General features: G+C 39.1%; 1 protein-coding gene across 1 annotated transcript in view; it reads left to right on the forward strand.

Moving 5' to 3' along the window:
• The window catches only part of sorcs3 (sortilin related VPS10 domain containing receptor 3), a 396,336-nt gene that overhangs the window by 304,406 nt on the left and 76,297 nt on the right, over nucleotides 1–15,633 (forward strand). The window contains exons 11-16 of the mRNA XM_047365601.1: nucleotides 4,557–4,659; nucleotides 5,481–5,557; nucleotides 7,685–7,776; nucleotides 8,956–9,063; nucleotides 11,592–11,709; nucleotides 11,798–11,931. Of these exons, the coding sequence (XP_047221557.1) occupies nucleotides 4,557–4,659; nucleotides 5,481–5,557; nucleotides 7,685–7,776; nucleotides 8,956–9,063; nucleotides 11,592–11,709; nucleotides 11,798–11,931 (632 nt within the window). The remainder of the gene's footprint in view (nucleotides 1–4,556; nucleotides 4,660–5,480; nucleotides 5,558–7,684; nucleotides 7,777–8,955; nucleotides 9,064–11,591; nucleotides 11,710–11,797; nucleotides 11,932–15,633) is intronic.

Consider the following 15,633-nt stretch of genomic DNA (forward strand, 5'->3'; position numbering starts at 1 on the left):
TTTGAGGGCACCCCTACCAGGTCATTCAGTAAGTCATTGGGAAGGAAAGCAGGTGGCCAGATGACTGCACCAGAGAACTTCCTCTCACATAAGAGGTTGGTTTTTAAACAGATGGATATAGAAAAGGTTTTTGACATAGTTGCAAAGTTCCATGTTTTTTAATCTGGATACAGCATATTATTGGGTGTAAACAAGAAAGTTAAAGCAGTAAAGGCAAAGTGTGTGTGTAAAGATTGAATCGCATGACATCATCTTAGACTAGAGGCAGATAAAATTATAGTATGCAACCATAAACAGAATTCAAAGTACATACTGTATCTGTCCCTGCAAGTCTCAGGTTATTGGTCAAAATTATGTTGTTCAGTAATTCATTCATTTTAATCCGTAATTTCAGTGTTGATGACTCTGCATCACAACTAATGATTGACTTTAGATTTGCTCTCCACCTTCTATTTTCTTAAATAAGGATCTTGCTGGCAGTTGGTTGTATTGGTTTAATACAACATTTTATTCATTGCTATTATTACCTTATTTATCCTTATTTGCTTCATATTCATACACATCTTTAAAAGGATTTTTTTGGGCACTAGCATTCTCTATTTTACCAATTTTTCGAAAGTAAGCTGACAAGAGATAGGGTGGAGAGAGCAGGGTGGTATGCGGTAAACGTCAATGGGCCGGATTTCAAACCCACCCAGCCTGCGTCAAGGACGAAGGCCTTTGTACTTCAGTCGCGCACCTAAAAATGATTTAACTAAATATGTTGTGTTATTACTTTTTTGTATTTTTTCTACAAAATAAGAAACACAAATAAAGCAACAAATATAATGCAGTAAAGAGGCACCATGTTATATTGCCGAGTATAATATTGAATAGGAAACCAAATACATCAATCCAATGTCTGTGTGAAGAGGATGAGCAACCCTAAAATACATTTTACTATGTATCATCGAAAAAATATATGTCATTGATTTTATTTTTAATAACTTTTACAAAAATATGCATTGTCAACACGACAAATGTCCTAAAAACAGCAGCAACGTTACAGCAGATTGTATGAATAATAATCTATTTGTTGCAGTGGCAAAGTCCAAGTCCCCAACTTGTTTAAAAACCTGTGGTGGGACCTTAAACAAGCTTTGCTGCAGTGAATGTCTGCAAACTTCAATGAGCTAAAGAAAGATTATATTAAATATGTGAGCAAAAATTCCTTCATCTTTAGAGTCACGTCTGCTACATACAAATATTAGCTATGGAAGCAGAAGGGCGGGTCGGGGGTGGGGAATTACTCGTACTCGTCGTGTTCCGCTTTATCCGGAATCAGGTTTCGGGGGCAGCAGACTTAGCCGAGACGCCAAGACGTCCCTCTCCCCAGACACCTCCTCCAGCTCCTCCGAGGGGAGCCGAAGACGTTCCCAGGCCAGCCGAGAGACATAGTCCCTCCAGCGTGTCCTGGGCCGTCCCCTGGGCCTCCTCCCAGTGGAACGTGCCTGGAACACTTCCTGAGGAAGGCATCCAGGAGGCATCCGATATAGATGCCTGAGCCACCTCAACTGGCTCCTCTCGATGTGGAGGAGCAGCGGCTCTACTCCGAGCTCCTCACCCTATCTCTAAGGCAGTGCTCAGCAACCCTAGGGAGGAAGCTAATTTTAGCCGCTTGTATCTGGGATCTCGTTCATTTGGTCATGACCCAAAGTTTACGGCCATAGGTAAGGGTAGTGTTGAGGTAAAATAATGCTATCACTGATATCCTTGTGGCCTCAACCTCACCCAGTCCGGATGTCGTGAGAAAGAACAGATGAAGAGCAGGAAATTAAGATTAACGCAAGTTTAATTTGGAAGATAATAAGTCCAATTATTTCTAATGCAAAATGAATATAAAAAATAAAATTACATAAGGCCTTACGGAGAGAGATCGCAGGTTTTCAGCAAAGCATGGCTGTCTTTATCCAGATGTCTCTCCCATTACAAGTTCCAGAACATCTTTATACCATTGACTTCAAAGCTTACTGACTGTGCTTTCCCGTTTTGCAGTCTGGTGTTGTAAATCAGCCAAGCTCCTTTGTGGTGTATATACCATGCCCAAAAGTTGACATTTATTGCTTTATTGTCCCTACAGCCAGCTTTTACTGCTTGCAGCTGCTGAGAACCACCCAACCTCTGTTTCACCCCTGCTCCATTTCGACTCCTGCTGTGATCTGTGATCTCTCCTCAAGGCTCACTCATGTTAAATCTCAGTTTAATGTTCACACCTGCAAACTAAACTAATATCATGAAAGTACATGATTTTAATTCTCAACAGTAGGAACGTAGACCGACCGGTAAATCTCTTCACCACAACGGACCGGCATAGTGCCCCATTACTGCGGCAGCCGCACCGGTCCGTCTGTCGATCTCCTGCTCCACTGTATACAAGCAAATTTCAGATGCTTGTATACAGGATATCATTTTCTTGGTCATGATCCATTCATCATGACCACAATTGATGGCTGGTACAAAGATTGGACCAGAAAAAAGAACAGAGCTTTGTCTTTCAGCTCAGCTCTTTCATCATCACAACAGACTGGAACAACAACCTCATTACAGCAGACAAAGCCCCCATCCATGCATCGATCTCCTGCTCATCCTGCCAAAACTCTTGAGCAAGGCTGAGTAAGACACTAAGATACTTGAGGCAATGACTAATCCTTGACAAAGAGGGAATATTTCACTTTTTTCCATTGAAGAACTATAATCTTAAACTTTAGTCTAACAAAGGAACATGTCTCCTAAAGGTAACCAACAAACTGCAATAAATCTTCCCTTCAGCTCAGCAGTTTTCCTTTTAGAAGACACTCTGCAACAGCAGGAAAAACATCCAACTCCAGTACCTGGTGGGCAGGCGTCTACCCTGACCTGTTGGGGTGAGACCCAAGCTGAGAGAGAAAGCATTAACAGATGGGAAAATGAGGTAAAATTGGTGCCAGAGTGACAGATCCAGATCGACTGCATGTGTTAACATTCTGTCCTCATTAGACAGCCTCCCCACTACTAAAACTAACAGGCTGACAGTTAGGAGAAATCATGTTTTGAGACATTAGTACGACTTCATGCTGCTTAAGAGGTGATTTCAGGATCAATCCGAGTGGCTTCCAGGTTCCCTGTGATTGCACATTCATGTGACATTTTAATTACTGCCATAGATTCCTTTTGATTACCCTGTTCAGTCCCACTGCTTTGATGTCCTTACACCAGTGACATGCTGTCTGTTGCTAAGATGAAAGCAGACATTGTTTTTCTGCACTGTGAGCAATTGTAATTGTATTCTGTTGTGTGCATGCCTCCGAGGCTTGCCTTCATACTTTAATGCATATTCATCACTCTTTGTATTAATGACAGATTAAAGGCAATTAGCAAAACTTGTGAAAGCACAGTTTGTTCTCTTTGAAGACTAACAGATCCTAATGTTGCTTGTTTTTTTGTAGTTCATGTTTTTTCTAATTAAAGATCGGTATTTTTCATCTGATCAAGTAAATAAGTTGATCATTTATCACATTTTCAGGTAATAGGTAAACCTTGCTAGTAGTAGTTGGAAAACTGTTTTGCCTTCAGAACTGCCATAGTTCTTTGTGGCATACATTCAATAAGCTTTTTGGAAACACTGCTAAAAATAAGGGATTTTTAACGTGTAAATGCGTGTGCATATTTACGTTAAAATCACATAGCTGCAGCAGATTTATTGGTTGCACATCCATGGTGCAATACCCCGTTCTACCACATCTCAAAGCTGCTCTCTTGCATTGAGATCTGGTAACCGTAAAAGCCAGTTAAGTACAGTGAACTCTTTGTCATGTTTAAGAAACCAATTTAAGATGATTTATGCTGAGTGATGCAGTGCATTATTCTGCAGCCAACTATAATTATTAATCAGATGGATACACTGTGGAAATAAAGCTGTTCATTGTTCCTCAGAGGCCCAGTATGGGAAGAATCTATTCTGCACATTTTTACACCACCAGTCTGGACCATTAATACAAAGCATGGTGGTTTCATGTTTTTTTGTTGTTTGTGCCAAATTCTGACCTTAACATCTGAATGCTGCAGCTGAATGTTTGCTGACTGCTGAAGTCTTCTGCTGCTGTAACCCTTCAGGTTCAAGGTTCCACATGCTTTGCATTCAGTGATTGTATTCTGCATACCTTGGGTGCAAAAAGTTGTGAAAAAAATGACTATTGCCATTCTATCATCTTGAATCTGGCTGTCCATTCTCCTTTGACCACACCACTGCTTGTCATTAAATGTTCTCTTTTTCAGACCATTCTGTGTACACCTGAGAGACAGTTTTTTGTTACAATCTCAGTCGTTCAGCAGTTTCCTAAATACTCAAATCCGACGGTGTAGTACCAACCACAATGCCGCAATCAAGGGCACCTAATCCCCTTTCTTTTCCATTCTGACACGGTTTGAACTTCACCACATTTTGATGCATAAAAGTATTGAGTTGTGGGCATGTGAAAACTTTTTCTTTTTCTTTGAGCTCTTATTTTATTGCATGTAATATTTCAAATCTTTTTCAGCCTTTTTGTTCCCTGCATCTCCAACTTCAAATGTCAGAGAACCCTTACGTGTCAGGGACGATCTCCACCAAGAGTTCTGCTCCGGGCATCATTGTTGCCACAGGTGAGAAGAACCAGTGAACATGGAAGAGATTGTAAAGAAAGCTGTTACATTAGGGTTAAAAAGGCATAGTTTCCATTTTGCAAGTATGTTGTTCAAGTTATTGGCTGGATCATGTCCTTTTAACTCACCCTAATGAAAACAGTCTGTGTGTAATTCATCTGTATAATGTGTTTTACTTAGTGAATTGTGTTACTGAAATAAATGAACTTTTTAATAATCTTCTAATTTATTGAATGGGTCTGTAATCATCGAGTAATGTATATGTTCCCAAAGTGACTTGGTTCATGTGTCTGCAAATGCAAAAGAATAAAGAAAAATGACACAAAATTGATCTTTTAGCACAAGTTGCTTTTTTAAGGATTGCACATTTATGATGAAGTGTGTTTTTTCTTAGGTTTGTAAAAATGGTGACTAAAAAAGCACCTCTGCTGCCTGGACTGTTAATTGTCCATGCTGCACCTCTTAAGACATCTGCTGGTGCAGAAATAATTTTACCAACATGACAAACATTATCCAGACCAAACACATGTTTATGTACTGAGCCCTGGCCAATATTGTGGAGCAGGTCAACTCAATAAAAATGAGTTTGCCCACTGCAGGCTCACTAGAAAAAACATTAGCTTGAATTGTAAGTCTGCAGCACTGCTGCAAGCAGAGGAATCTCCTGCATATCCTCCATTGAAGGGTGTATCCAGAGTGATCCAGGCATCTAACCTGGAACATAAATCCCCAAAATGCTATGGTTTGTTGCAGCTTTTGTAGCATTTTATCTCTGTGATCTCATTGATGTTTTGATTGTCATATACTCATTTCCACTGCAGGAAATATTGGAGCAGAGCTGTCTTACAACAACGTTGGCATGTTCGTATCATCGGATGCAGGCAATAGCTGGAGACCGGTGAGATACGCATCAGCATTTACACAAACAGCTTTCCTGCTGGGAAGCAGCATTATGACAATTTGTTACTCTGTTTAGTGAGTACAATAGCTCAATTAAATGCAGGTTTACTGTTTGTTAAACGGTATAAAAAGTTAAAGAATGGTAAAGACAACTGGGCATCCACTGCTTCTGAAATACCAGTTTTATACCTTTTAGCTGCAAGACAACCTACTTTCCAAGCTGCTTGGCTGTTCACAAATCAATACTTTAGCCGCCTTTGATCCGCACAACAGTATGCCTATAAAATTGACCTTGGCTTCATGGAATAACTGACAGACAACCGTTTTGTTGGTTTTATTGAAGCACCGCTGCTCCCACTTCCTGCATAACTGCACTGCTTTGTACTTCTCTTAGTGGCTCATAGGCCTAGCAGTTTCAGGCTGCCTCTTTAGTCATCAAATCACCAGAGACAGACGAGGCAGCTTAGGCCCAGCTTAAACGGAGCTGTGGTAGCAACGGCTAATTAGCGTATGGCTAATTATCAGTAATGCTCTCTCAAACAGAAGGTATGCATAAATTGTTTAATAATTCACTATTTCCATAATTTTACATTAGAAGAACTATGTTTTCAATTTTTTTTCTATTATTTGTGAAAAAATCAGCTTCTCTTTGTTTTCGGTGAAAATCAGTCTAAGGCCAAATACACAGCGGTCTGAAGTGATGACATCACATTAACACAGTTCTAAAGAACAAGGTCCAAACATGTCTGAAGCAATGCTAAGCTAAAGACTCTCACAAAATTAGACATTTACCTTGAATTCAGGCCTTTAATTTTTTTAGGACATGGTTGAAGTTTAATGAAAACTGGGCCAGGACAGAGATGGATCTTTGAATACTCATAAAATGGTTTCATTGTTGTTGTGGATTGTTGCTCAGAATGGACGACATATGTTGTTAAGCTAAACATCTGGACTTTAACAAGCGTTTTTCAAAAACCTCAATTTATCACCAAAAATGTGGGTGAGATGTGCAGACATTTGGACAGGGCTTAGTTTCAACATATACTGAGTCAGATGTTATTGATGCAGTTTTAACTTTTACTAGTATAACATACTAATTGTCAGGGGATACAGTATCATAAGCATGCTAGCATTTCTCAACTAACTATTTTTTGCAAGGAAAGCTGTCTAGATATTTTGTAATAATTTATATACGCTTTGCCCTCATGGTGCAACTCCAAAAACCTTGATGATATTGGATATTTAGTTACTTTTTATTAACCAACAATAAAATAGTGTCTATTAAATCTATTAAAATCCCACTTCGTCGTCGTTTGTTGTTTCCTCGTCTTCCGCTTTATCCGGGACCGGGTCGCAGCGGCAGCAGACTCAGTAGAGTCCCCTGGGCCTCCTCTCGGTGGGACGTGCCTGAAACACCTCCCGGGGGAGGCGTCCAGGAGGCATCCGGTACAGATGCCTGAGCCACCTCAACTGGCTCCTCAAATCACATTTGTATCTTCAAATTTAATGTCAACAATAAGAAAATAAAAGTCATTAACTACAATGTTTTCAGTCAAATGACAAATTCAAGCTTTCAATGAACTCAGACTTGGTTCTTTGTCATGTGTCCTACAGGTGCTTATTTATGCAACACATACCTGGTAACCTTCCACCCAATTATGAAATACCAAGCATCCAAGAACAGTTTAAAATGCAAAATCACTGAGCTATGCCTATGCTTTGGTCCACCATCATGTAAAAACTACATAGAGAGTGATGAAGTTTAAGATCTGAGCCACAGTAGGAGTTTATAGATGTCGGATTTGTCGGCTGGGTCAAAGGCTGTAGCCTCCCTGCAGGGGTTGCATGTTTTACCACTGTACCACCGCAGACCTACACTGAAAACACACCATGATCCTACGTGAAGCTCTGTATAAAGTGCATTAACAGTTCATTAGTGCTGTCTGGCTTAAGTGTATTAAAACAACACCAATGACTGTAACTGGCATGTAATTTTCTATTTAATAATAATTAGCCAAAGTACCCTTAGAATGTTTTCTACTGAATGTTGCTTTAGACATAAATGAGTCTAAAACTGGAGGGGAGGATGTTGTAACCTATTCCTTTTCCCTGCTATTCATGTCAGATCTTTGAAGAAGAACACAATATCTGGTTTCTGGACAAAGGAGGAGCCCTTATTGCGGTGAAACAGCCATCTGTGCCAACAAGACATCTGTGGTAGGTCCATTAAGAAAACTTTGTCATACAAGTCTCCTTTTTCAAATTGCTTTTCTGATTTTAATGGCTACTCTAACGTTAAATCGAGCTTTTTATGGTCCAAAGAAAGACCATGCATGTCGCACTTGATCCATTAACTGTTGCACTTTGTGCGGACGGAAAATTAAAGTTGGAGCCAATCTAATTTGAATGATGTTTATTTTTTCAAGCCAATTATCATTAAGAGTCGGAAGTCTGAGACCCCCCCTCACCTTAGTGCTTTCATCATGTTGTCTTCCTCTTGCCAAATCAAAAACTTACGCTGTGCCTCAGTGCAGGCTAATCCAAGTGAGACCAGATGTATTCTCCACTCATGTTTGCAACAATTTTGAAATTAGTTTTAGAACCAGTGAAGTGTGGCCAGCTGGGTTTTTGCCTCCATCCCAATTTAAGTGGGACAATGCAGGGAAAAAAATCTTGCCTGTTGTAAAAATGTCTGTGTTTCCACCGCCGTGAAGTGGTATGGCTTTCACAGTCAGTGTTCAGTTAAACACTTCCTCTGGCTGAATCCTATAACAGGTGCACATCAGTGCTTAGCTGTTGTCACTGCTTTTAGCCAAGTGACAGCAGTAAGCTTTTTGAGGCAACATGGGGGATTTTCTTTTTTTCTTTTTAGACTGCATGTCACACTCAGGTACTTCCAGTTGTTCTCACCTCTGCGCCAATGTTGATAAGCTGTCAGAACCACTAAAACCCAGGAGCCGATGATGAAAGTTGCCCAATTCTTTTTAGCCATCTCATTCTCCCTTTGCCCTTTTGTGCTCAAACATGAAACACATATTCGTTTTGTTTTCTCACCTTGGTCTCAACTTTTTACCCAGGACAAGACATGCTTTCATTTTCCTTTTTGACATCCAAAACCTTCCCTCTTTTCATGTTCTGTAAAGACATTTTCTGCTTCTTTGCTTTGATACTCAGACTGACGGTCTCTTAAATATCGCTTTAATGTTCAGCCGTTTGATATTTACCCAAAGCTACAGTAGCTAATTGCACAGAGGCTGTGAGACTGCTCTGTTGAGACACGCCAGTCATTCTGATCCCCACCTAAACCCTCCCCTATGACCAGAATTAAATAGGAAGCGTCTGTTTTCCATGCCGTCACTGATGCTGGGTTTGTGACGGGAATGCCATCTGACACAGGGTTAGCTTTGATGAAGGGAGGCAGTGGACTCAACACAGCTTCTCCTTGGTGCCGCTGTTTGTGGACGGAGTACTGGTCAAGGCTGGCGCTGAGAACCAAATCATGACGTAAGTCCAAAAACACACTAAAATACTCAAAAGGCATTTTAAAACATGCGTGCTTCTAAAGTGTATTCTCTAGATGGTATAACCTTTATAAGTGTTTGGGTTTAGTTGCCATCCAAAAAAATTAATGCAAAATAAACTTTTAAAAATCTTTTTTATTGATACATCTATTTCATTTTTTATTTGCTCTTGTTAAAACTATTTGCTGGAAGCTCAGATGAAGGTCAATGCTGCTATTTTTGAGGATATTAGTTCAGATAATAAATGATTTCATTTTATAAAATTCATTTTGAACAAGACTTCTCCCCTCTTCTTAATAAGGTGTGTCTCAGTGAGAGCCACAGGCTGATGAATATTGATAAATATATTCTGATTATACATTAAGTTTTAATCCTATTTTCACGTCTTTTTTCATCCTGCTCTCAAACTAATATTGTTTTAAAATATAGTTTATTTTTTTCATAGTTATTTTGTTGTGAAAAGATGAAGTTAAGAATATTTACGAGTATGTTTCTGCCTGTTTAATTTCAGTTCCCATTCTAAACAGCGATGCTCACACAGATTATCTGATTATGTCGATATTTCAGGTTCATTTTCACCACAAGTTGTTTACATTGCCAGCTTCTGTGCACAAACTGAATTAGTGAATCAAAGTATTTTGATACAAATAAAGAAACCAAAATGTAGAATCTCGCTCCTATAGAAAATATTTGGTAACTCACTGCAGTTGTTTTTTGAGAAGTAATCATTATTTCAGGGAAAATAGATGAAGAACTTTACTCAGAGGGTTAATTACATGACCAACTGCTCCAGTTCTAAGACATGAAGCCATGAAAACGTAAGAATGGAAACAATTTTCCTTCTGACTGTCATGATTTATGTTTACAGTTAGCAAACCCACATCCATGACTGACCCTATACCACCAGCCTCCAAACCCACGGACAAGTGACAGATTTTAAGAGCAATATCCAGTCTTTGTCCCCAGGACCTGAAGTCAGTTTTAGTTTAATTTTGTCCCTGGTTAAAACTAAAATTCATTTTACACTCAACAAAAATGTGTTATCCAATATGACATCTCCAGAAGCTCCCTCCAAGGCAAGCAATATTTAATTTATTTCAGAGCTAAACAGAAAATATTTTTTAAATATCTGTAATGATTAAGTAATTGATGACTTTTTGTTTTTCTTGGTAGCAATATATTACAGTCCTTTCACAATGCAACTTGTGATACATGTAATATGTGTCACGATGTGGTTTTGAGTCGGACCAAAGTGCAGACAAGAGCTCGGCAGGATCATCTTTGTAATTCAAAGATTTATTTACAAGGTCAAAAACGTAGCAAAATCACTGCAGGTTTCCCAAGGCAAGGCGTGGCAAAAAAACAAAGCATAATCACGGAGGAGAACGAGGTGTGACGAACACGTGGAACCAGCAACAAACAATGACACAAAACCAACTAATATACCGAGGGATAACAAAGGGCACGTAAGCAGAGAAAACAGGGAACAGGTGTGACAAGGAGGCAGAAGGAACAGGTGAAACAAATACAAAGACTGAGGATGGTCAAAGTAACTAATAAACAGAAACACAGACCAAGCAAACCTATAGACAAAGATAAATAATCAAATGGGGAATAAGAAAACTAGAATAATCATGACTAAAGTAAACAGAGAAACTAGAGGGAACATAGGAACAACAATAACAACCTAAGAACAAACAAAGAACCCATAAAGAAAACCTGAATACAAAAGTTAACAACCTAACCACACTGACTGAAATAACTGGAAAGGAACCCGAAAATAAACTAGTAAACAAGAAGAGTGCAAAGGAACAAATAATAAAACACAATTAAACACAAAGATACTAAAGAGAAATAAAACTAGAGAATCCAGGAAGATCAAGAACTATAATAATTACAATAATAATAAACCATACCAAGTAATAAGAAAACTATAAAAGAACTTAAGAAGAAAACACTAGGAGGCGGAAGAGGGAGAAAAGAAAAACATGATACAACAACCAAAATAGAAACATCTAAGCAAAAGGTAAACAAACACAAAGCCACAAACACAGTCCAAAAATATCACTCCGTGACAATATGTTATTTAAAAAACTACAAGATCTACGAAAGTACCCTTTAAGAGGCATAAAGGTAACCTCTAGGCTCTAGAAAGCAACTTATAACTTCAAGGAAAATTCAATGCAAGTTGCTGCAGGTAACCTGTAAGTTCTGGGAAAGGACTCTGTCTCTAGAAGTATCCTGTATATGCTGGAAAGTACCAGTTCCAGAAAATAACTCATACATTCTGCTTAATATCTAACCTGCAAGTTCCACCAAAGTACCCTGTGAGTTCTTGAAAATAAACAATATATTCCAGGAGAATAGGGGCTGTAATCGGTATTTCTAGCATGTTTTAATTTCAGATATCACAAGTTCCTGCTGCTGAGAAAAATGTCCCAATAAGCTACAGTCTTACATAACATGATAATTACAATCCATTTTTTAGAAGGTTGTCCATTGCCCCTACAGCTTTTTTGGACATTTCAGCCACCGCTCTGAGTGGCAACTCATCAAGATAGACTACAAGTCCATCTTCAGCAGGAAGTGCACTGAGGAAGACTACCAAACATGGCATCTACACAACCAGGTGAAACTCTTACTCTATCCAAGTGGTGATGGCCTCAAAGTCTTTTGTGTAAAATGATGTTATTTACAGCTCTGTTGTCCCAACGCAGGGCGAGCCATGTGTAATGGGTCAGAAGCAGATTTACATGAAACGCCGGCCTGGAAACTACTGCATGCTGGGAAAGGACTACTCCAGAATCCTCTCAGCTGAATCCTGTATTTGCCGAGCTCATGACTTTGAATGGTAAGAAGATGTACGCTTTTGTTCAGTGGCTCCTTTCCTCATAATTGTCGAGGGGGATTATGTTTCTCTCTATTGTCTGCTAAAGGAGAGTTTCATTAACAGGGGTATTTGTTCTTCAACACTGCCACACATGTAGAAGTTTCAAACAGACGTTTTCTTTTTTTATGAATCCATTCAGAAATTTTCTCTTCCTAATACTTTCATTATTTTCAGTGGGCAGCTGCCAAATATGACTGAGGCTCAGCAGGTCATTTAATGGAATATTGTGCTCAGTAAAAACATGAAAAACATATCTGACCTCTTAAAAAGCAGCTGCCCTTCAGTACCAATTTATCATTTTTCAAGTGCATCTGTTCAGCAACCATTAAATTCCCTCTTCAGTCCATTCAACTATGCTCTTTAAGGCTGATGCCCGACTCCTGTAAGCTAACAAGCAGCAGCAGCAGAAAACAGGCAAATAAATTCCACGCATTGGAAATATGGTTGATTTGACCTGCAGTCGGTTCACTGTTTTCTTCTGCACGCACTCATCTCCTAATGATTTTCTAATACTGGCATTTATGAGTAAACCCAGCAAGCGGATACAGGTTTTGTTGGGAGAAAGTTACTGTAATTGATGTTTGCTCTTGTGGAAAATACAGCGATAGCAGCACATTCAGAGTGACAGGCCAGAGAGGCTTACAGCAAGTCTAAAATGAAAATAGTAAAGTAAAAAAAGAAGAGTAAGCAAGGTTGGGTTTGATCAGTAACTTCACTGTTTCAGGCCAGAGGAAAAATTTTTCTATTTTGTGTATCCTGGACAGCTCTGTTAAAAAGCCAGGTTTGTGTGATGAAGAAATCATTTTTGAAATGTTTTCCACCTTTAATGTAGCATATTTCCAGTATTATTCAGCAGACAAACTGTCCACACACAAACGAATACTTACCTCAATGCAAATTTTTAAATCTTTGGTACATTTCTGCCATCAGTTATGAGAATCTGATGGTAGATATGTACCAAAGGTTTTAAATAATGTCCAACTATCCTAGCAGTATGGTGACTATAACAAGAATTTGTTATGGTCAGTTGAAACCAAAGTTGGACTTTCTATTGTTACAATTCTGAAAAAAACACATTCTCAAAAGAACACCATTATAATTCCTCCAGGTACCAACAGACGCAAGTGGTTTTCTTAACTGATGAATTAATTGGATCCATCTTGGTATAGATTCAAAACGTTCTAACAGTATACAGCATTAATTTGACTCTTAGCAAAGTGTAAATATGAAATAAAATAATATTAGTACATAAACTTACAGTATGTGCCTTTAAACTTAAAACTTGGGATTAGCTTGAAAGCAGAAACCAGGTACCTTCTTTATTTACTGTTCAATTAGTCAACCTTTAAACTCGTACCCTTTACTTAGACAAACTCTTAACTTCTGAGTTTCCAAGTTATCTTAAATGTTGCTCCTCAACCGCATGCCTTTGGTCCCATGCGCTCCTGGCTCAAGTGTCCCTTCACGGCTCCACGCTGTGCGCTGCTGATCACGTTCTGATGAGGCTGCTGCTCCTTTGATCATGCCGCCCCACTTGTGCGCAGATCAGTCCGAGTTTTCACTGTAATTCCTCCAGGTACCGACAGACGCAAGTGGTTTTCTTAACTGATGAATTAATTGAATCCATCTTGGTATAGATTCAAAACACACCGTGAAAACTCGTTGGCTGAGTACCGAGTAAGGAATTAGGAAAAAACTTATTTTCTTCTTGGTTTTGCTTCTTTTCTTAAACCTTTCTGTCCATGCTCTTTTCTCTCTGCGTTCTTTGCCCTTTTCTTCCTGAGTTCGCTTTTTCTTGACTTATCTCTATCCATCATACATCTATTCTGACACCACAGCGCCCTCTAGTGACGCTTCACCAAATTAACTTAAAAATACACAGAAACTTGTAGAAATAGAGATGTGGCAGTTACAACCATAACCACAGTAAAAGACAATGCTGGCAGCATCATGATGTCCTCACAGTCTGAGAGATTTTCTGGACTTTTGCTATTCAAGGTGAGCAAATATTGGCAAATGGTGACGTGGGATATTGATAGACACCTACCAAATCAAACTGAATGCAAAAATTCAATCCTTTGGTTGTGTTTCAACTAGCTATAAGGGTGTGCAGCCTTATGCTATAATGCTATTTCAGGTATTTAATTGTTTGTATTTTTCTTTGTAGCAGACTTGTTTTCAGGTGGTTTTCCTGAGTAATCATACAGCCTGTCTCCTGTTAGCAGTGTGTTGTGCTTATAATTCTGTTCAGACCATGTGGGTGTGTAGACACTTTCAATTTGTATGCAAATCCACGCCGGGTGTATTTTTTTATCTTGTAAAGACAGGCAACAGAAAAACAGAGGTCCAAACATTCTTCAGTTATCTAAGTCGTATTTAACTTGTATAGAGACCAGAGCCAGTGCTAATTGGTTCATATTTAAGGCGCTTGTTTTTTCCTAGTTCGATTTCTGTTGCATTCTTCCAGCAGATGATTTTTCCATGTATGATTAAATGTCTAAATTATGTCTTGCATCCTTTAACTCACTATAAAACTTGAGGAATCAGTTATTCATATCTTCAGCTGAGTTCATCCCCATTAACCTAATTTGAGATAACTGTACAGGCCTTTGGTTCCAAGTCTTTCTCTAGTTATCTCCCAGCACAGAAGGGTGGTGACAACACAAACTGTATTTAGAATTAAGGAGGCAAATTTTTATTGTGGAAAAATACATGAAAAATGACTTTGCGTTTGATATTAGAATTTTAATTCTCTATTCAGAGTCTTAAGCCTCTTTCACTAAACGTTTACTGAACCCCTCTGACCATTCATAAATGTCAAGTGGAGGCGACTGAGGATTTTCCGAAAGCAAACAGGTGGTGTCTTGTTGCATCCACATCAGCGCTACACTTAAAATCAGCTTTACCATTCTTTTTGGAACAGTAATGGCGGATTGACGAAGAGTAGCACCTGTTATAGACCGACTGTCTCGCAGTGGCATAACAGAGGCAGGTTGACTTCTTGCCACATCGGCCCTATCACAAAACATGTGGAGAAGGTTAAAATGTGTCTTAATCCTGCCTTAAATGGTTTTTTTAAAGGGGCTTTAGATTGTACTAAATTTAGTTCATAATCTAAATAGTCCTCAGGATGAGTGTGTGTGCCTGGTTGTGTCTCCTGTGTGTCTCTGTGTTGCCCTGTGACGGACTGGTGGTCTGTCCAGGGTATACCCTTCCTCTCACCCAATGATCACAGGAAATAGACACCAGTGTCCACTGGGACCCTGCAAGGATAAACGCATATAGAGCAAAAATAAATCAATGCAGTTGTCATAAGAGCCTCTCTAAAGGCTTTCTTCCTCCTTCCAAACTTAAACACAATGCTCAGTGGAAACAAAGTTCTGCTCCAGATTTTGTTTTTATTCTCCTTTTGGTCCAGATTTCTACTAAAATGTAAGAAACATTTAAGACTATAAATAAATATTTTTAAACTGCACAGACCAATCTCTACTCCTGATATTTACTGGAAACCCCATAATGGATTTGAAGCATATTTCAGCAGAGGAATTAAAATATCTGTGTTTGGTAGTGAGCTAAAACTGAACAAATGAACTAGCAACCTAGAGTAAACTGGGGCTGGATGGGGGTCATTGGGTCATTGCATGGTGCTCCCACCAAGGTGGC

This window comes from Girardinichthys multiradiatus, chromosome 5, assembly GCF_021462225.1.
Source record: "Girardinichthys multiradiatus isolate DD_20200921_A chromosome 5, DD_fGirMul_XY1, whole genome shotgun sequence".
In the NCBI taxonomy this organism is placed as follows: domain Eukaryota; kingdom Metazoa; phylum Chordata; class Actinopteri; order Cyprinodontiformes; family Goodeidae; genus Girardinichthys; species Girardinichthys multiradiatus.